Consider the following 22,424-nt stretch of genomic DNA (forward strand, 5'->3'; position numbering starts at 1 on the left):
CATGAATTAAATGAAACCTCTCCTGTAATATCTGATGATGTGGTCTTTTCACCTATTTGATTCTCTGCTGCCTTAACTATTTCATTTTTCAAAGCTACCTATTTTTTGTCTTCTTCTGTATTTCTGTCCCTTGTTGCAGTGAATCTTTGTTTAATGCTCCCTTTGAAATCTACAACCACCTTTGGTTCTTTCAACTTATCCAGGTCCCAACTCCTTTATTGCCTACAATTTGGCAGTTTTTCCAGTTTATAGTTCATAACCATAAATTATGGTCATACTCCCGATCTACCTCTGGAAATGTCTTACAGTTTGAAATCTGCTTGCGAAACACCTGTCTTACCATTATATAACCATTCTGAAGTCTTCTACTGTCTCCAGGTCTCTTCCATGCCTATAAGCCTCTTTCATGACTCTTAAAGCAAGTATTAGTGATGACTAAATTAGACTTTGTGCAACATTGTAACAGGCGGTTTCCTCTTTCATTCTTTTCCACAGCCCTTTTTTTTTCATACTTTTTTCCTTCTTGTCCTTTTCCTGCTGTTCAACCTGTCTCCCACTGAAAATAATTTTTTTTCCTCCCTTAACTATCTGAATAATTTCTTTTACCTCATCAGTCATCATGCATTTTTTCAATGTCTTCATCTGTGGAGCTAGTTGACATATAAACTTGTACTACTGTGGAGCATATTGGCTTAATGTCTATCTTGGGTACAATAATATGTTAACTATGTTGTTCATAGTAGCTTACTCACATTCCTATTTTTTTCTTCATTAGTAGACCAACCTTCTGCATTACCCCAATTTTATTTTGCATTTATGACCCTGCACTCACATGCAGTTCTGTTCTATCTACCACTGGACTTCATTAATCTCCATTATGTTAAACTCCAACCTATCCCTTTCCCTTTTCTAATCCACCTTACTACTATTCATTTTATTTATCATTTTATTTGGTATCATGTAGGGGTGCAGTTACAATTTTAAACCCTCGCTTGATACTGAACTTGTTCATACATAGAGCTTTAGTTTCAATTTCAGTGGATTTGATCTTCTTGATTGCAACAGATATGCCACCTCCATTATCCAGTAGTATATCCTTTCAATATACAATTAGACGTACCCCAGAAATCGCACTGCTATCTGTGTAGAATTGTAGCCATTTTTCTGTAACAGATATTCAACAATTGATAACTAGAATTCTGAGTGTCTCATCTGTGGGTAGCAGCTCTTTGGATGTTCTACATCTACATCTACATCTACATCTATACTCCGCAAGCCACCCAACTGTGTGTGTCGGAGGGCACTTTACGTGCCACTGTCATTACCTCCCTTTTCTGTTCCAGTTGCATATGATTCGCGGGAAGAACGACTGTCTGAAAGCCTCCGTGTGCGCTCGAATCTCTCTAATTTTACATTCGTGATCTCCACGGGAGGTATAAGTAGGGGGAAGCAGTATATTCGATACCTCATCCAGAAACGCACCCTCTCGAAACCTGGCGAGCAAGCTACACCGCGATGCAGACCACCTCTCTTGCAGAGTCTGCCACTTGAGTTTGCTAAACATCTCCGTAACGCTATCATGGTTACCAAATAACCCTGTGACGAAATGCGCTGCTCTTCTTTGGATCTTCTCTATCTCCTCCGTCGACTCGATCTGGTACGGATCCCACACTGATGAGCAATACTCAAGTATAGGTCAAACGAGTGTTTTGTAAGCCACCTCCTTTGTTGATGGACTAAATTTTCTAAGGACTCTCCCAATGAATCTCAACCTGGTACTCGCCTTACCAACAATTAATTTTATATGATCATTCCATTTCAAATCGTTCTGCACGCGTACTCCCAGATATTTAACAGAAGTAACTGCTACCAGTGTTTGTTCCGCTATCATATAATCATACAATAAAGGATCCTTCTTTCTATGTATTCGCAATACATTACATTTGTCTATGTTATGGGGCAGTTGCCACTCCCTACACCAAGTGCCTATACGCTGCAGATCTTCCTGCATTTCGCACTGCATGTTGCACTATTACTTAAATGATGATGATGATGATGATGATGATGATGATGATGATGATGATAATTTTTAACCAGACATAACGTCTGAAAAAGGAAAGAAATAATAATGATAATAATAACAATAAAGTTATTTTTATCACAGCTGTATTAACCCCCTACCTAAATAATCTTAAAAATGTATGTTCCAAAAAAATATTTTTTTATTAATGAAGAACCTTCTGTAATGAATGACATTACATATAGACAAATAAAGACAACTTGTAAAGGTCAAAATAATGAGTTAAAAATTTTTGAAGATCACCAGTAATAAAATCCTGAGTATAATCGCGCACCAGACTTTGATGAAAATACCCTGAAACTTAATGTCATTTTTTAGCTTGTGTAGCAGTGAGGTCTAACCACGTATTTCACAATAGTTTCTTGTGAACATAAATATTTGAGGAGGTGGCTGGAGCACAGTAGATGTATTTATCTTACGCCATTGATGAGTGTCTTCTCTGGCAACTCCTCAGAGCATTGAGAGGTGAAGGCTAAGTTAAAACAAAGACTGAAAAATCCGCTGTCTAACAGAGATTCTATCTCGTGACCTCTTGATTTCCATTCACATGCTTTACGGCTAGACCGCCAAGCCCAACATTTATGTATATTTTTAATCTATAGGTTTTGATTAGTAAATTTGTATCAAAATATGTGACACATATGGCCTTTTTTATCAGATTGGCTTAGAAGTTTAAATTATTTACAGTCCTTAGTATTTGACATAAATTTCACCTTTATACCTCTACCTGTGCCTGAGAAAAAGGGCTCTTAACAGTCAGACTGACACAGCTGAACAACAGAGATCTTTTGAGGATTATGTTTTTACTGACTGAGGTGTGAAACCCTAAAAAAGAAAAATTATCTTGCGTGCAGCCTACAAACAGGCAGGTACTATGGTGACTGCTTGTGACACGTTGAAGGGGACTCTATAGTCTATGATGTAACAGTCTAGTTTGTTACAAAACTTAAAAAGTCTCTTGTTGAAACCTTCCATTTGACTCATATCTAGGGGGCCAAAATCACGTCGTGAGAGTGGTACAGATTGTTAGCATTGTTGAAACTGCATTAACAAGAGTAATCTTCTTTTCGAAATGATCAAAGTGCAAACTTGTCATTCATATGACGCCTACTGTTCAATCTAATGTGCACCATACTCTGCAACTGGTGGCAACCTGTTCCCCCAGTTGCTTCCAAACAGATTCTTAGTCACTTAAAATGAGGCATCCACGCATTCACATTGAATGGACAAGGTTATCCTTCCTACCTAATATTGCCATTTCCCTAAGGGATATAGGTATTAACTTTACGTTAGAACTGTTGGTACTAAAGACAGCACCTACTCTCCTGTATTTACTATCCCCAATATTGGACGTAGTAGGCTTTTCTACAAGTGTCACACTAACTCGGTTTCAGTGGGAGACTGCACATCAAACTTGTTTGTATGGGAGAGTTCTTCCTTGTCTGTACCTCCCATGTACAGTGTCTGTAGATAAACCACTGACTCTCCTCTTACAGTCAAGTCAAGTAGTAGTGATAGATTCTGTATTTACTCAGAAGTTCATGTAATGTACAAATTTGCAACACCTTCCTATAGCTTGACAACTATCAACTAATGCTGTACCAGACTGCAGTGTTTGAAATGGGACTGCTCTGTGGCTCTTGCGATATTGTTCCGACTAGCAAAAAAATAAATTTAAATTTGAAGATCTGTTACACCACAAGCTTCAAAAGTTTTCTATAAGAATGGGTGTAAAAACACCCAGGAGTGGTAGTATGTAGGAAGGATCACCTTGTCCCTTCATTTTAAGTGACTAAGAATCTGTTTGGCAGCCACTGGGGGAACAGGTTGCCACCAGTTGCAGAGTATGGTGCACATTAGATTGAATAAAATTTAGTAATTCACTGAAGACAATCAAAATTTTGTGTCTCGAACTTCTATTGAAGCTATGCTCACTAACAGACTGGTATAGTATTCTTTAACATATCATATTTTCAACAAATACATTCAATACACATGCTGATGAAGGGGAAAACTAAATGAAACATGATATGATAGTTGTAATATGTGTAGAACATATTATAATGCTATGACAACTGTGTGAAATGTTTTTATGACATAGTCATAATCTTTAATGTACTTCTTGCAACACACCTTTCAGGGAGCAGTAAAAGTGGAAGTATTGCACAAATCAGGTAAGTCCCTATACAGCAAATAAAGGGAAACAATTTTCCGACTAAGTCATTGCTGTGCAACACTTAAAAATTGTCAATAATTCTCAAAACTATACCTTCTATCACGTAGATATCCATTGCATCTACCAAAATTTGTAGAAAATATGAAAGTGATTTATAACTGACATCGTATGAATTTTGAGTGAGGGGTGAAAAATGACACAAACAGAACATTCATTTTTTATGTGAAATATTAGTATCTAGAATTTAAAAATGAATTTGACACACATTGTCCTGGTTGTAGAAGAAGCAATAAACTTTGTCAGTTTATAAGTAATGCCTGAAATGCATGGATTTTGTGCTTAGTTGATTTAACAAGCTGAACACCATGGAATCAGTTTATCCCAATAAAAACAACAAAAGTTGTGGAGCATTAACAAAACAAGTCTTCTGCTTGAAGCAGAGTACAATAGATGCATAAAAATGTTGCATGATTATTCTCTCCATTCATCTGGTTATTGGTTCAAGATGGATGTCCCCACACTAAGTGATCAACTGCCTGCTTAATCACCTTTCATCATGGAAGTAGTGTTCCAGATCAAGGTGAAATTTTAGTATTTTTTCACTAACTGAAATCCATCTAAATTTTGATGTGTTCCCTTTGTCACACCACTGTTTTGAGGAGCATAAGTTTTCATTGTGCAGATTTTCACATAGCTGAAATTTACATAGGTGTATCAGAAGAAGATCTTTCTGCCATAGTCTTTGTGTCCTTCCCTGATGCCAGCTAAATAATTTTGTGAAATGTTTTGGATCTAGATTGCAAAATGCAGCTTTTCATGTATTAGTGAGTGTAGAAACAACTACCCTCAAATCTCAAATAGTATTTATATAAAATCTGTCGTGGTCTCTCTTTTTTCCAGAACCAAACACAGGTTCAATTAATGATATAGAACCTCCATGGGAAGAGCAGCATAATTATGAAGATGTAACGTTCTACGAACATGATAACGCAGGACAGGAACAAAAAGAATGTTCAGATGTTCCAGGATGTTTGAGATTGAAAGCAGATGATTCAAAGGTAAGAAAATGTTGGGGGATTAAAATGGGTTATGCCTGACTAAACAGTGTTAGACTGATAGTTGTAAAAAAAAGAATTTGCTTACTTATTGCTGAGGTGTGCTTACAGTTGAAGTTATTTATTTGTTTGTTTATCTATTACATGGCAGACTTGTACTGATAATTTAAACACAAGCTGTATTCATTATTATTATTATCATTATATATTTTTGCCTCCAGGACAGTGATTAACTTGAAAGTTACATGATTATTCATTTTTTTATTGTTTCCTTCTTTTTCTCTTCCCAAACATCTTCATTCTTTGGCTATGTTCCTGTTTCCTTTGCTCTGTCCATATTTTGTCTGTTCCCTTCCTTTCTTTTACTTCAGATTTCGTGTTCATAATTTTGTTTCTGAATTTATCTCTTGCATTTACCATTTGAGTACTGATCCCTGCATGTTTTAGGTCTTCTTCTATTTTTGAAACCAATTGGTTTTTTTGATCGAACTATTTACTATACCGAAAATCCTTTTTGTGAGTCTGTTGTTGCTCATTCTCTGTATGTGTCCATAGAATGTTAGTCGGCATTTGCTGATAAGGCTGGTGAGCCTGTCTGTGTGTACATATAATTCTTTTCATAGTCTCTTCATCCATATACAATCTGTGTACTGCTCCAAAAATTTTTCTGAGAATTTTATGTTCTGTTTTTTCTCTCTCTGTAATGCCTGATGCTCCTATTGTTCTTGTTTCTGATGCGTGGAGTGCTTTTGGTAGTAAAGCTGTTCTGTAATGGGCGAATTTAGTCTGTCGTGAAATATTTTTTTATTGTAGTGTGTCCATGTCAGTTTTTATGCTTCTTGAAGTTTTTCTGTTCTTTGCATGTTGGATACCTTGTTTGATCCTTCTATTTGTATATATTTCCCAAGATTTTTGAATTTTTAACCTTTCTGTATTTTGTGTACAGGTCTTGATGGTGGTTGTTGTTCTTTTTTCATTTTTTGTATTGTGCCTTCTCATAAAATATCTGTAGACATGTTTTCTCAGAGACTTCGTGTTACTATACCAGTGCTTCTTGTCTATTGTTGCTGAGTATTGCAAGGTCATCTGCAAATGTCAGGCTTTTTATGATCGTCTTGTTTGCACACGCTCTTCCTAACTGCATTTCTTTCACTTTTTCTTCCCATTGTTTGATAATTTTGTCCAAGACAATGTTGAATAAAAGTGGTGAGAGACCATCTCCTTGTCTGACCCATGTATGTTTCTCAAATGGGTCTATGATTTCTCCCATAAATTTTATTTTGGAGATGGTGTTCACAAGTGTATGTTACGCAAGTGTCCTAGTTTTCATGTCTATTCCATATTCTTCTAATGTGTCAAAGAGAACCTCCCTATCTATGGAGTTGTAGGTCTTCTCAAAGTCCACGAATCTGATTACAGCCTCGTTTGTCTGCCTGATCTTCAGGCGGATTCAGATTTCGTATTTGTTTGATACAGGATCTTCTTTTCCTGAAGCCTGCTTGGTATTCACCTATCTTTGTATCAGCATGTGGTTCTAGTCTGTTGAGTAAGGCCTTGAAGAGAATTTTGTAGGTAACTGATCAGACAAGTCTGTAGTTATTAGAGTCTGTCTTGTGACCATTTTTGTGGAGTGATGAATCAACACACATTCTCATTCCTGTTGAATTTTCTCTGTATTCCATATCTGTAAGAAATTCATGGCTTTTCTTTGTGATGGGTTGGTCTCTGAGTTTCCAGAACTCCGAAATAGTACTGTCTTCTCCTGTATCTCTATTATTGAATGTGACCTTAAATCTGGGTTTGGTACTGTTTTTGTGAAGAGTAATTTTTCTTTAGATTTCTCGCAATTGAGGAATTTTTAAGAATGTTGCAGTATTCTTTAGTATTTGTTTCCAGAGATTCATCTGTTCTTTTGAAGCAAATATTTGGAGGCTGATAATCCTTTATATTTTCCCTGAAAATTCGGTAGAAATTTCTTGGGTTGTTCCACTTGAATTCTTCCTCAATTTCATTTAGTCTTTTTGTCGTGTGTCCTTTTCTCTCTTCTAATACCTTTTGGGGATTGTTTCTGGACTTTGTGGAAATCTTGCCATATCTCTTTTCTCTGTTGCTGCTTAACTTCTTCCAGGCCTGGATTCTATGTTCAGTGGCCTGATCACAAATTGTGTTTCATTATCTGTGTTTTTGTTTCATAGGATGTTCACTTCGTGATGTCTGTCCAATTTTCTATTTAACTTTAATTAATTTCTTCAATAATTTTGTCCGTGTCTTCCCAAAAGTCAGACTTTTTGTCGTTTCTCTCTGTTGTGATCATTTATCTGTGCATGTGTGTTGGTGATTGCATATCTATTGTTTTCTGATTTTAAGGTTATTGTAGAGATTCTTTCTGAGACTGAATTGAAATCTAGGATGTTGTCTGATTGATTTGTGAACTGCAAGTCCTTTGCCAAACATTGTCAGTGTTCCTCTTCTGACAGCAGGTTTTTGTACATATATCCTGTAGTTTTCTGTATTGAATTGGTTTTCATCTGTGAAACACGTCTCTTGTATTTGCGAGGATTTTGGTGTGAAATTTTTTCAGAACATCCATAAGCTGTTGGAATTTGATTATATTTTTGTATTGAGCATGCCTATATAATATTTGTGAAGAGGTTTTGAGAAGCTCCAATTCTTCTCCTTCTCATTATGTTCCTGGTCCCCCAGAATCCAGTGACCTGGAAAGTTTAGTGTATTTACAGGGACCTGGGATAGTGGATATTTTTCTTGTTGTTTCATAGTCATCATCATCATCAAGTCAGGTTTATTTCCAGTAAAATGCCAACTGATAAGAAATGCACTATTACAGCTAACACAATACTACTTCTCATCGCCATATCAGTTTCTACTTTTTTTGTTTAGTCGACACAGAAAAAATACATTAAAATGTATTACCATTAAAAGCAAATTAAAGAATTTTCAAGCTACAGTACTGTTGACCAGAATCTTGCAACTTCAGTTGTGCTTGGAGTTGCAAACAGATCACCTTGTTTTGTGCAAGATTCAGGGCACAGTTGAGACTCCAGTATTTGCTTGCTTCTACTGTGAATGAAACGACACGTGAGTACACCTGTCATTACTATTGGCCTACAACCTGTGTATCTTCAATCTGTCACTGGTAACAACTGTAACTAATTTAAATAGATTATAAACAGTAATAACACCAGCTCTTGGCTGCCACATTTCACAAGGCATACCATAAACTGCCCTCTCCCCCCCCCCCCCCACTCCCCCCCCCCCCCAACCTTGTCATGTGAGCACACCCTGCTGGTTCCTTGGTCACAGCAGAGGGTGTGGAAGCTGCCTCTTCCATTGTCTGCTGGGTCCCTGATTGCAGGGGATGACTCCCCTGCTTAGAGGGATCATCATTGTTATTGGTGCATGTCATCGCGATTTAGAATTCCATGGGTGGTGAGATACTGGCCCCCAGTTCCTCTTCCACTGTGGTAGTGCAGTTACATACACTCATGGTGGGTTGTTTGCTATTTGCCTGTTTCAGATGTTGACGTCAACTGTCTTCATTGCATTACTTCTTGACCTTCCGTCACTTACCACCTGTAGTTCAGTGGATGGGGCAGGGGAATAACATAAGTTCTTCAGTGCTAATTCAGCTGCTGCCAATCTATATCAACAGTTTTGGCACACAACAGAGTGTGTGTTTTGGTGTGCCTTCCTCGCCACAGGCACATTTGGAGGTTTGTCTATGCCTTGTTCTGTGCCAGAGGGTGTTGTAAGGCCCATGACCTGTCAAAAACTGTCAGGTCTCTTGTGAGATCCAGGTGTCTCATTACCATTTGGTTTTATGTGGAGTCTAGGTATCATCCCATCATGTCTGGTTCTGATTCAGAATTTGCTCATTGCTTGTGGCTCATATTTCTATTAAATTCCATATTTCATGATTATTTTTCTTTCTTCAGCCAATACATTACACCTTTTTTTTCTTATGTGGAGACTGAGATCCCTGTGACCAGCTTCAAATTTTTTTTAAGCATCTTTCCTGGTCACAACAGAGTTCCCTCTGTTTTGATAATATGGGGTGATTTGGTGGTGGTGGTGGTGGTGGTGGTGGTGGTGGTGGTGGTGGTGGTGGTGAACACTTTCAGCGCTGATGGAGAAAGGTCAGTGAATCAATTTAAGGTAACAGACTCTGGTCCAGAACTAAGTCAAAAATCATAAGCAAAAATCATGCTGGTATCTCTGACTGTGGAATACACATATGGGTACTGTTGTTAAGAGCGGAGGGTAGGAAACTTTCAGAGATGGTAGTAAGGGGTAGTAATATGGACCAAACAAAAAAAAAGTCTTCGAAAATATGAGCTCTAAAATACATACCTTAAGAGCTGCAAGCACTTGCTCATCTTCACTGCTGTAAAACACATCTCATCTACTGAACAAGTGCCCTTAGCTCCTAACGTATGCAGTTTAGAGTACCTATTTACTGGCATTTTTTCTTGTTTTGGTCCATACTACCTCCAAAAACGTGGTAACCAAAGAGCTTGCAGTAAAAGAGAATAACTCTGTAGTCCTCGAAACACTTGTATAATGCTAATTTCCAAAGTTCCTTGAGTGGTTAATAAGTGCTAGCTACCGTAACTAACTAAATGCACTGTAAACATCTACTATCATGACAACAGAATTTTTTGGATGCTTTTTCATCTCATTTGTAATGTCTTGTGTTGACTTCCTACTTCCGAACTCATTGTAGGGAGTTCATTCCATGAAGATTTTTCTCCTGTAGTCTACCAAATAGCAGCTTCTCTCCCGCATCCCCTTGCCGGTCTGGGGATTGGAATAGGCCTGAGGTATTCCTGCCTGTTGTAAGAGGCAACTAAAAGGAGTCTCGCACATTTCGGCCATTATGTGATGTTCCCATGTAGGGTTTGACCTAGATTTTTCAAAATTTTCCCAAAGAGCGAGCCAATTGGTGAAGGGTGCCTTACGTAGTGCATTGTCTCCATTGTGCATTGACATCTTTAGCCCACTTTCTCCTCGTCGCACTGCAGTCCATTTCTTGGGCGAGGACGCCTTCCTGGGTGCGTTTTTCACCATGCACTATGCAGTGTCACTTTTTGCGCTGACGATGACCATGGACTTCTTTGCACATAATATCCAGCATGGTAGCCAGTTTGTTGTGGTGGGGCTGCTGTGTACCCTGTTGGTTGTAGCCCCCTGACAACATGGGGATCAACTTTGCTGATGCCTGCACCGTTAACTCCCCACGTATGCCTAGGAGTAGATGCCCATCATCCTGGGGCACCAGGACTCCCAGAAATGGCCATCCTGCTAGGTGGCCGTTGCTGCAGCTGGGTGGCACTCATGGGGAGGCCCCTGGTTGGTGTGGGTGGCATCAGGGCGAATGATGCGTGATGAAGCGTAACACATCATCACTTGCTGATGATCGAACACCAGTGGTCTCTAAGCCTTCGAAGTCTCAGTACAATGCAAGAACGCATGACCTTAAATTGTTCCCCTCCCTGGCCACACCATGGGAGGAACACCAGGCTAAGGATGGCAGCAAACTTTATTCATCTCAGGACCTCGTATGGACGAGAACTGATAGGGACTCATTTGTTTTGATGAAGCCACAGTTTTTTGTAGAGCATTTAGAGGACAAGTTTGGGAAGATGGAGGGCTTGTCCAAAATGCGATCTGAGTCAGTCTTGATAAAAGCAGCATTCCCTGCTCAGTCACGGACTGTACTCGTTTGTTTAGGTTAGTTGTGTCATGTTCCATAGACAATTTTTATGATTATTTTATCGGTATGATGTGGAACAAGTCAGATTTCAAGATATGTATACACACATGAGTAGTGCTAATATTAATATTACTGAAATTTTTAGTTCTACGCATGCAACTACATTTAGATGTACAATTTTTTTACCAGTTCTGAAACAGAAACTCGTCCGTGGAATAGGAGGAGTTGCCCAAAAGAAATGATTTTAAGCTTGATTTAAAACTTAATCTGCTACCTGCCAGACACTTTGTTGTTGTTCAAATAATCAAAGATTTTTGTTGCTGAATAATGTACTCCTTTTTGAGCAACTGACAGCTTCAGTAACAGATAGGAAAGGTCATTTTTCCCTCTAGTGTTGTATGTATGAACATCACTGTTCTTTGCAAATTGAGATGTAACGAATTTCATTAGCGAAAATATGTACTCTGATGGTGCAGTTAAAATTACTAACTCCTTGATAGGTGCCTACATGACGTCCTTGGGTGAACACCACTAATTATTCTCACTGCTCTCTTTTGTGCAATAAATACTTTGTCTACATGGTGAGTTACCCCAGAAAACTTTTCCATTAGACATTATTGAGTGGAAATATGCAAAGTACGTTAGGAGGCTGATCTGTTTATTACCAAGACTAGCGATTATACGAAGAGTGAAAGAAGCTGAACTTAATTGTTTGAGAAGCTCAGTATGACTCTATTCGGTGTACAGAACCGGATATAGTGAGTGTTTTTTTTTTTTTTTTTCCCCCTCAAGGGAGAGTCCATTTTCTGAGAACCACTTAAAAATTCTTTGAAAGACATCCTTAACAATATCTTCAGCTGCTTTTTATGGAATGGAATTGATTATAACATTCATGTCATCTGCAAAAAGTACTAGTTCTGCTTGCTGAACATTAAGGGAGAGGTCATTCACATGAACAAGGAACAGCAGAGGACCCAAAACTGAACCCTGTGGGGACTCCCTTTGTGATAACTCCCCATTCACTAGAATTTACCACCCTCCCAACATTATTTGTGTTATTCAGCACAACTTTTTGCTTTCTGTTTGTTAAGTATGATTCAAACCAGCTGTGCGTATAGCCTCCAATTCCATAAAACCTGAGTTTTTCTAAGTGTTTGACATGATCCACACAGTCAAATGCCTTGGAAAGATCACAAAAAATACCAACTGGTGATAATTTGTTAGTTAGGCCTTGTACTATTTGACGGGTAACTGTGTAGATAGCATTCTCAGTCCAGTAGCCCTTCCGGAATCCAAACTGTGACATGTTGAGTAAATTATTTTCACTTAAATGTGAGACTACTCTTGAATACATAACTTTTTCCAAATATTTTAGAAAATGAAGTCTGCAATGAGTTTGGTCAGTAATTATTTAAGTCACTCTTGTCCCCTTTCATATGAATAAGTTTGACAATTGCGTATTTCCATCTGTCTGGAAAAATTCCTTGAGTCAGCGAAGCATAACATATATCGCTAAGAACCCCACTTACTAAGTTAGAACAACACTTCAAAATTCTGTTAGAGACTCCATCAACACCACATGAGTGCTTGTTTTTCAGAATATTTAGAAGTCCCTTAATTTCAGTGGGGGATGTTGGTGCTATTTCTAAAGGCCTGAAGTCGTGGAGAATGACATTTTTAACATTAATTTTTTTTCTTCGTCAACTGAACCCTTTAACCTAATTTTTGATGCTACATTCAGAAAGTGAGTGTTAAAAATGCTTGCAACTTGTGAATTATCCCCTCAATTCGTCATTTAGCTTTATTGCTATGGTATGCTGTGCACTGTCAAGCTGCCCCATGTCCTGTTTGACAATATTCTATGTAGTTTTAACCTTATTATCTGCATTATTAATTTCTGTTAGAACACACACGCTTCTCGAATTCTTAATCACTTTCCTTAAAGTATTACAGTATCTTTTGTAGTAAGTTAGTAACGTCTGATCCTGACTTATTCTGGCCTGTCCATATATTTCCCTCTTCCTCTTACACGATATATTAATTCCCTTGGTAATACATGGCTTACTTGACTCTGTAATGGCTTTTTTGGATGACGTTTCAGGAAAGCAACTCTCAAATATTGAGACAAATTTATGGTGGAATAAAATGAATTTGGCATCAGTATCATTTTCTGTGTACACTTCAGCCCATTCTACCTCTTCTAGGCTGTTCTTAAAACTCTGTACCCTGTTCGCATTAATAAGCCTCCCTGCCTTGTATGAACCTGCCTGAAGCCTGTAAGTTGCTATGTGTTATTTCCATTAAATACACATCATGATCAGATAGCCCATTAACAACTGGGTACACATTAATTCTTTCTGCCCAAGCACTGTCTATGAAAGTGTTATTGATAAGTGACCTACTATCCTGCTACACACGAGTTGGAAAATTTACAGCAGATACTAGATTGAAACAACCAAACAGAGATTCTAGCTCATTTTTCCTATCTGTACCTTTTAAGAAATCTACATTAAAATCACCACAAACCACTAACTGCTTCTTTTTGTTTGACAGGTAGCTCAATAATGCGTCTAGATTTTTCATGAATAGCTGAAAGTTACCTTGAGGGGATCTGTAGAGTGTTATAATTATTATCTATCTTATTTTTCAATCCTCTGACGTTGTTGCAATACACATATTCTATTTCTTTGGATACTGCTGCAGACATTATGACACTGTTCTGTTTTAATCTCTTTCAATACTCTATCTGTAACCTGACTCTAATCTAAAAAAATGTGCCTCTGACTCCAGTAATCACAGGTATTTTGTCTTGTGTACTTGTGCCCCCCCCCCCCCCCCCCCCGCCCCCCCCCCCCCACATTTTGTGCAAGAAGATCAACTAATTTATCCTTCCCCCTCCTATTCAGGTGCAGACTATGACTAGTGTCTGCCTGCGGGCCTGGGGGTTAGAATAGGCCCATAGTATTCCTGTCGTAAGAGGTTACTAAAAGGAGTCTCACACATTTTGGCCTTTATGTGATGGTCCCCTGTAGAGTTTGACCTCCATACTTCCAAAGTTTTCTGAAGAACAAGCCAATTGAGGAAGGGCACCTTACATGGTGAACCGTGTCCATCGTGCATAGAGTTCTTTAGCCTGCTTTCTCATCGCCGCATTGCAGTCCCGCTCACTCTCCATCTCTTGGGTGAGGATACATTTCTGGGTGCAGTTTCCACCATCCACTATGCTGTGTCGCTTTCTGTGCCGACAATGACCATGGACTTCTTTGCACCTGATATCCAGCATGGTAACCAATCCATTATGGTGGGGCCACCATGTACCCTGTTGGTTGTAGCCTCCTGACAGCACAGGGATCGCTCTGCTGATGCGTGCACTGTTAACTCCCCACGTATGCCAAGTAGTAGATGAGTATCTCTTTGGGGCATCGGGACTCCCAGAAATGGCCATCCTGCCAGGTGGCCCTCGCTGCGGCTGGGTGATGCCCGTGGGAAGGGCTCTTGATCAGAGTGGGGGCATCAGGGCAGATGACATGCAATGAAGTGTGACACATCTTCTCTTGCTGGTGGCCAGTCGCCAGCAGTCTCTAAGTGTTCCAGGGCTCAATTTAATACAAACACGTATGACCCCAAATCGTTTCCCTCTCTGGACACGCTATGGGAGGATCAAAAGGCTAAGAATGGCAGTGAAGCTTATTCGCCCCGCTACCTAGTATGAACGAGAGCTGATGCGGTATCCTTTGTGTCCATGAAGCCTCCGTTCTTTGCAGAACATTTAGAGGACAAGTTTGGGAAAGTGAAGGGCTTGTCCAAAATGCGCTCTGGGTCAGTTTTGATAAAAACGGCACCCTCTGCCCAGTCACGGGCATTACTCGCTTGTGACAAGTTGGGGGATGTTCCAGTTACCATCACATCCCCTAAGAGTTTAAATATGGTCCAGGGTATTATTTTCCATATGGACCTTCTTTTGCAGTCTGATGACGAGCTGCGCACCAATTTACAGTGGCGAGGTGTTCATTTTGTCCAGCGTGTTCATCGGGGTCCGAGGGATAATCAGGTTGCCACCAGTGCCTTCGAGGGCAATACATTGCCTGAGAAAGCCAAGGTGATGGTCTACCACTGTGACGTCAGGCTCTATATCCCTCCCCCGATGCAGTGCTTTAAGTGCTGGACGTTCGGCCATATGTCTTCCCGCTGTGCTTCCAGCCTCGCATGTTGAGACTGCGGATGCCCATCACATCCCAATACTCCATGTGCCCCGCCTCCCATCTGTATCAACTGCAGAGAGCATCATTCACCTTGCTCACCAGACTACAGCATTTTGCAGACAGAGCAGAAAATCATGGATTATAAGATTCTGGACCGACTGACGTACACTGAGGCTAGGAGGAAATATGAATCATTCCATCCTGTGCGAATGACTTCCTCTTATACCGCCGCAACGACAACAGTGATAGCCCCATCAGTTCAGCTAATTCCATTCGGCTCCCCGAGCCATAAGACTACACCTGCTCTGTTGATCGTGGGGGCACTACCCTTCCACACATCAGGGACATCTGTCCCCACTTCTAAGCTGGAGAAGCGTCCAACTTCTTCGGCTCCTTTCGCTCGGAAGGGGTCCCTTGGGTTCCTCCCTTCCCAGTTTTCCACCAGTGGGAAGGGTGACGCCCGCCAGTGGCGTAAGTGCCCACAAGCAGCTGGTTGTAGGGATTCATGATCCTCCTGAGTCCCAGCCAGTGAATCTCAAGGAGCAGCGAGAAAAGTCCAAGAAGACGACCTCTAAGACCAAGGAACTTAGTGGCGCCCACCCCCCGCAACCTACAAGCTCTGCGTCTGAGGATGGGGTGGAGATTCCTGTGTCCACAGAGGGACTAGATCTTACCGGGTCCTCAGACACCATGGATGTTGATTGCACAGGTACTCAATCGGTGACAGCAGGTGATCCTGCAGTGTAATCTGCCTCCTCTGTCCCTTCATGCCTTTTTCGGCCGCTGACAGTGTCATCCTCCAGTGGAATTGCAGCAGTTTTTTCAATCACCTTGCTGAGCTCTTGACAGCTTCTCAGCCTTTACCCTTTCTTCTGCATTGCTCTCAAGGAAAATTGGTTTCCGGCGATGTGAACCCCTGCCCTCCGTTGCTATTGTGGTTGTTATAAGAATCGGGCAGCTTATGAGAGGGTATGTGGTGGAGTCTGTGTCTACGTCCTTAACTCTCTTTACAGCCAGTGTGAACCTCTTCAAACACCTTTAGAGGCTGTCACTGTTTGGGTGTGGACGCCTCAGGCTGTTACTGTCTGAAGTCTATCTTCCACCGGATGGTGATGTCCCACATGTATTGGCTGCGCTGATAGCCCAGCTGCCGCCACCTTTCCTGTTATTGGTGGACTTCGTTGCCCATAATCCTTTGTTGGGTGGATTGGTGGCAACAGGCCTAGGCACTGTCGTTGAGCAAGTGTTTGCACAGCTCAACCTTTCTCTTTCAAATAATGGTGCCTCCATTCATTTCAGTGTGGCGCGTGGCACATACTCAGCCACCAACCTCTCAGTCTGCAGCTGTGGCCTTGTCCAATGGAGTGTGCATGACGACTTGGGTGGTAGTGACCACTTTCTGATCTTTGTGTCATTGCCCCAGCGTCACTCACCTGGTACCCTACCCAAATGGGCTTTGAATAAGGCTGACTGGGACTTGTTCGCCTCCATTGCCACTCTTGAGCCTCTTTCTCATGGCGCCATCGATGTGGTGGTTCACACGATCACCACGGGGCATCATTTCTGTCAAGGAATCTGCAATTCCCTGTTCTTCCAGGTCCCCTTGTCAGAGAACTGTGCCTTGGTGGTCACTGGAGATCACTGAGGCAATTAGAGATCGCAGGTGGGCTCTCCAGCGTCATAAGCGGCACCCATCATTGGAACACCTCATTACCTTCAAACGGCTCCGTGCCCGAGCCCAATGCCTTATTTGCCAACACAAGCAGGAGTGCTGGGAATGGTATGTCTTCACCAGTGGCACCCATACCTCTCCCTCGCAGGAATGGTGTAGATTAGGCTGATTCCATGGGTATCAGACACCTGTCAGCGTACCTGGGCTTTACCTGAATGCAGAATTCTGTACTGAATCAGACACGATTGCAGAACCTTAGCAGAGCATTATGTTCAGAGTTCCGCTTCTATGAATTTCCCACAGGCCTTCCACTCCCTGAAGGAGCGGTTGGAAATTTGGAGCCTTTCTTTCCATATGCACCATCCCGAATTGTACAATGCTCCATTCAGTGAGTGGGAATTCCACAGTGTCCTAGCCTCTTGCCCTGATACGGCACCGGGGCTGGATCGGATCCACTATCAGATGGCCAAACACCTCTCAGTGGACTGACAGCGACACCTCCTGGACCTTTTCAACCATATGTGGGTTGAGGGTGAGTACCCTCTCAGTGGCGGGAAAGCATTATCATCCCAGTGTTGAAGCCTCGCAAAAACCTGCTGGAGGTGACAGCTACTGCCCCATTAGCCTCACCAACGTTATGTGCAAGTTGCTCGAACACATGGTGCGCTGGAGGTTGAGTTGGCTACTTGAGCCTCGGGGCCTTCTGGCTCCGTCCCAGTGTGGGTTCCGTAAGGGCCGCTCTGCCATCGACAATCTGGTCTGCCTGGAGTCTGCCATCCGCATGGCATTTGCCCGCTGTCAGCATCTGATTGCCATCTTTGTTGACATGCGGAAGGCGAACTAAATGACGTGGTGACATCACATCCTCACCACACTTCATGGGTGTTCTCTTAGAGGCCTGCTCCCGCTTTTTATTCAAAATTTTCTGTCTCTTTGTTCTTTCCGCATGCAAGTTGGTTCCTCCCATAGTTTCTTCAAAGTCCAGGAGAATGGGGTCACACAAGGCTCTGTCTTGAGTGTCTGCCTCTTTTTAGTTGCTATCAATGGGCTAGCTGCAGCCTTGGGAACGTCCGTATCGACTTCTTTGTATGCTGACGACTTTTGCCTGTACTATAGCTCCACTGGCATTGCTGTTGATGAACAGCAACTACAGGGTACTATCTGCAGGGTGCAGTCTTGGTCCGTCATGCACAGCTTCCATTTCTTGGCTGCCAAGACCTGCTTTATCTTGATGGTGAACCTCTTGCCACGGTGGAGACTCATCGATTTTTGGGGTTGCTTTTTGATGCCCGGTTGACTTCACTCCCTCATATTCGGCAGCTTAAACAAACATTGTAGTGCCATGTTAACGCTCTTTGTTGCTTGAGTCACACCAGCTGGTGTGCCGATCGGTCTACCCTTCTACGACTGTATGAGGCGTTGATTCAGTCCCATCTTGATTATGGGAGCCTGGCTTACAGTTCGGCATCACCTTCAGCTTTGTGGTTGCTTGACCCCATACTTCACTGCAGGATCCGACTCGCAACTAGAGCTTTTTGCACAAGCCCTGTAAACAGCCTACTTGTGGCGGCTAGTGTTCCTCCATTGCATATCCGGTGCCAATGACTAATGGCTGCTTCTGCTGCACATGTTTTTAGCTTGCCTGGGAATCCAAATTACTGTCTCCTGTTCCCCAACTCGGTCGTCCATCCTTCAGAATGACAGCCCTGATCTGGTGTACGATCGTGGTTCACGTGCGGGCTCTTCTCTCTGGGCTTGAGTTTTTCCCTCTCCCACATCTTTTCCGGGCCCATATATGTGTACCCCCATGATGTGCGCCCCACCCATGCCTTCGGCTGGATTTGGCACAGGGCCCAAAGGCTTCAGTCCCTCCTGAGGTAGTTCGCCGCTGCTTTCTTTCCATCCTTGCCGCGTTTCATGGCTCTGATGTGGTCTATATCGACAGTTAGATGGTTCCTGTTAGAGTTGGTTATGCACTTACTCTTGGAGATCATTTGGAACAATGCTCATTGCCGGCTGGCTGCAGTGTTTTCACTGCCGAGCTGGTCGCCATCTCTCGCACCCTAGAGTGTATCCGCTCCTGCTCAGGTGAGTCCTGTAGTGACTACCTGAGCAGTTTACGAGCTATTGACCAGTGTTTTCCTTGCTCTAGTCTGGTGATGGCTACCCAGGACTCAATCCATACTCTTGCCCTTTGTGGCTGCTCCATGGTTCTCATGTGGACCCCGGGTCATGTCGGCATCCTGGGTAATGAACGTGTTGACACGCTGGGCAAACAGACTGTGAGTGCACCGGCTTTGGAGATTGGCCTTTTGGAGTGTGATCTCCATTCAGTTTTGCAGCAGAAGATCCTTGGTACCTGGTGTGATGAATGGCGCACCCTGCCTTCACCCAACAAACTTCAGACTGTCAAGGAGACTAACAGTGTGTGGTGCTCCTCCTTTCGGGCCTCTTTCACAGACTCTGTTGTACTCTGCTGGCTGTGCATTGGGCACACCTGGATGATGCACAATTATTTATTGCGCTGCGAGGACCCACCTCTGTCGCTGTGGTTTAGCATTGACAATGGTCTGCATTTTTTTTTTGGACTGTCCCCTTTTAACTGTGCTCAGGCAGAAGTTTTTGCTGCCTGATATGCTCCCTGCACTTTTAACAGATGACACTGCCATTAACGGATGTCGCTGCCATGGCAGGCTTTGTTTTGAGTTTTATTTGTGCAGGAGGCTTTTATTGCTCGGTCTGAGGGTTTTTATCTTGAGTCTGGCCTTTGGTCTACGGCTTTATATTGGGCTTTTTAGTGTGTCTCTTGGTGGTTGGCTTTTCGTTTTTTCCCCATGATCGGCCAACCACTGTAACACTGTGTGTGCTTTTAATTCCTCTCTTCTGGTCTTTGTCTGTCTTTCTTGTTCTGTGTCATCCCATGTCATCTCAGTTGCTTGTGTTTGTTCCTTGTGGGTCTTTCATGATCAAGGAAAAAGAGACTGATGGCCTTTCTAGTCTGGTCCCTTGAAGCCCCAGATACCAACCAACCGGCCATGATTAGTGTAACCCCGCCCGCTTCCCAATTGCATCAACAGGCACAGATATGAGATTTAGATTCTGCCAACAGTGACCCCCCCCCCCCCCTTTTCGCTCTCTGCTGTTAATATGGTTGAGCCATATTAACCAAGGGCTGGTCATGGTGCTGCAAAACATTCACAAACCCCACACGAGTGTGAGCTGTTGCCACTCTTATTACATTTAGGTCACACCAAATACTATAGTCCAAATTGCTAGCCAGGCTGTTTCCTGCTCCTCCTACTATAAGAACATGGTCCTCACTATTAAAATCTTTGCACAAGGCCCCTAGGTTTTCTGTAACCTAGCTAAGTTCAGCACTAGGTTTCACAATGCTTTTGACCTGTTACTCGACTCCTAACCTATCTGGTTGCAACTGGCCTACACCTCTCCCATGACTGCTACCTAACAGCAGGACTGTTTCCTTTGTTTGACGTTACTCCCGACCTAGCGTTGCAATTGTTAGTACAAGTCCGCTGCACTATACTTTGCTCAAAAACTGCTTGAGGATCTTTTACCTCAGGTAACAAATCAAACTGACTGCTCACTGGAATGAGAAAAGTAATTTGTGGGGTTTTCTCTTTCTGACTATGATTTATCTGTTCCCAGCTCCCATTCTCTCTTTCCCCCTCAACCCATCTAATTTGAAGTACACCATTTCTAGTTCAGCCTGAGAGGCACAAATCTTTTTTTCCCTGTTCCACGATGTTCTTGTCGTGGCTATGTAATCTACAACTCCATTGGCAAGTCTCATTTGGAAATATATCAGCTTCCCCACTACAATCACCCCAGTGAAACACCAACCCACAATCCTGACATTTAACTCCTTTGCTCACTAATCTATGACAACATCCATATTTGTTACACGACAGCAGATTAAACGATACTAATTACACTACAAACAAACAACACAAATACAAGCAATACAAATTACACTACAAACAATTCTGCTACACCAATTAATAATTAGTAGAAAGTGACTTAGCTTCCTGTGGGATGAGTAGAGAACGCCTGGATGTCAGGCGAATGTAGTCAGCTCAAAGTTAATTGCTGGCGTGGGTTATAGTGGCAGAAATCACGAAACTTGTAAGAAACTGAAGACGCTCGATATTTTTTACTGACAAATTTGAACAGGCATTATCACTGAATTATGTATAGATACTCGAATGGAAACAGAAACACCACATAATGACTTTACTACACAATATGGAAAATTAACTGTACGGAAGTATAAAAACACAGAAAACACGAACCGAATGCAAACTATACATGCACGATACTCTTCACATGTAAGCTACACAGACACTACCCGGAAATTATTGAATAATCACATAACTTACTGTGGTCGATAATGTAGACATCTACCACATCCCAATAATAGGAAATTACAGAAAGAGAGGAAAATCATGGAATTACCTACAACTGAGGCTAAGATAAAATATGAACGCCTGTATCTTGAGGCTATGCCCACCTCATACGGCGCCGCTATGAGAACAATTGTAGCTCCATCAGTTCCATGAATTCCAGTTGGCCCTTAGAGCCTCTGTTCATGATCATCCTCAGTCGCAGAGACTGAATCAGTGAAGCCCTCCGAGCCAGAGAAACCCAAGAAGCAGCAAGAAAGGTCCGAAAAGAAGAACCGTAAGATCAAGGAAATTGTGGTGGCACCGCTACCTACAAGCTCTGGATCTGGGGATAAGGTGGAGATTGTGGTGTCTGCTGAGGACTTAGATCTCGCCGTACCTTCAGACAAAATGGTTATGGACTGTTCAGGCAATAAGTTTGTGGCAGCAGGTGACCATGAGGCATAAACTGCCTCATTGAATGTTCAATGCCTTCCCAATCTCATGACGACGACATCCTCCAGTGAAATTGCAGCAGTTTTTTCCACTGTCTGGCTGAGCTACGGCAACTGTTAAGCTTTACACCAACTTTCTGCGTTGCCCTCCAGAAAACCTTACGGGTCGGGTGGTTAGAATAGACCCGAGGTATTCCAGCCTCTCGTATGAGGCGACTAAACAGGAGTTTCACATGTTTCGGTCTTTATGTGATGGTCCCCTGTATGGTTTGACTGCCATTCTCCAAAATTTTCCCGAAGAGTGAGCCAATTGGGGAAAGGCGCCTTACAAGGTGTATCGTGTCCATCGTGCATTAAGATCTTTAGCCTACTTTCTCGTCGTCACATTGCAGTCCTGCCCATTCTCCATCTCGTAGGCGAGGACACCTTCCTGGGTGCGTTTTCCACCATGCACTATGCAGTGTCGATTTCTGTGTTGATGATTACCGTGGACTTCTTTGCACCTGATATCCAGCACGGTAGCCAGTCCGTTGTGGTGGTGGGTCCATGTACCCAGTTGGCTGTAGCCCCCTGACCACACGGGGATAACTCTGCTGATGCCTGCACCATTAACTCTCCACGTATGCCAAGGAGTAGATGCCCATCGCCCTAGG

General features: G+C 42.3%; 1 protein-coding gene across 2 annotated transcripts in view; it reads left to right on the forward strand.

Annotated features, from left to right (window-relative positions):
- LOC126298942 (uncharacterized) overlaps nt 1-22,424 on the forward strand; it is a 171,221-nt gene that overhangs the window by 39,901 nt on the left and 108,896 nt on the right. For both annotated transcript variants that reach the window (XM_049990543.1, XM_049990544.1), the window contains exon 7: nt 5,157-5,314. In XM_049990543.1, coding sequence (XP_049846500.1) covers nt 5,157-5,314 — 158 coding nt within the window. The remainder of the gene's footprint in view (nt 1-5,156; nt 5,315-22,424) is intronic.

This window comes from Schistocerca gregaria, chromosome X (genome assembly GCF_023897955.1).
Source record: "Schistocerca gregaria isolate iqSchGreg1 chromosome X, iqSchGreg1.2, whole genome shotgun sequence".
In the NCBI taxonomy this organism is placed as follows: domain Eukaryota; kingdom Metazoa; phylum Arthropoda; class Insecta; order Orthoptera; family Acrididae; genus Schistocerca; species Schistocerca gregaria.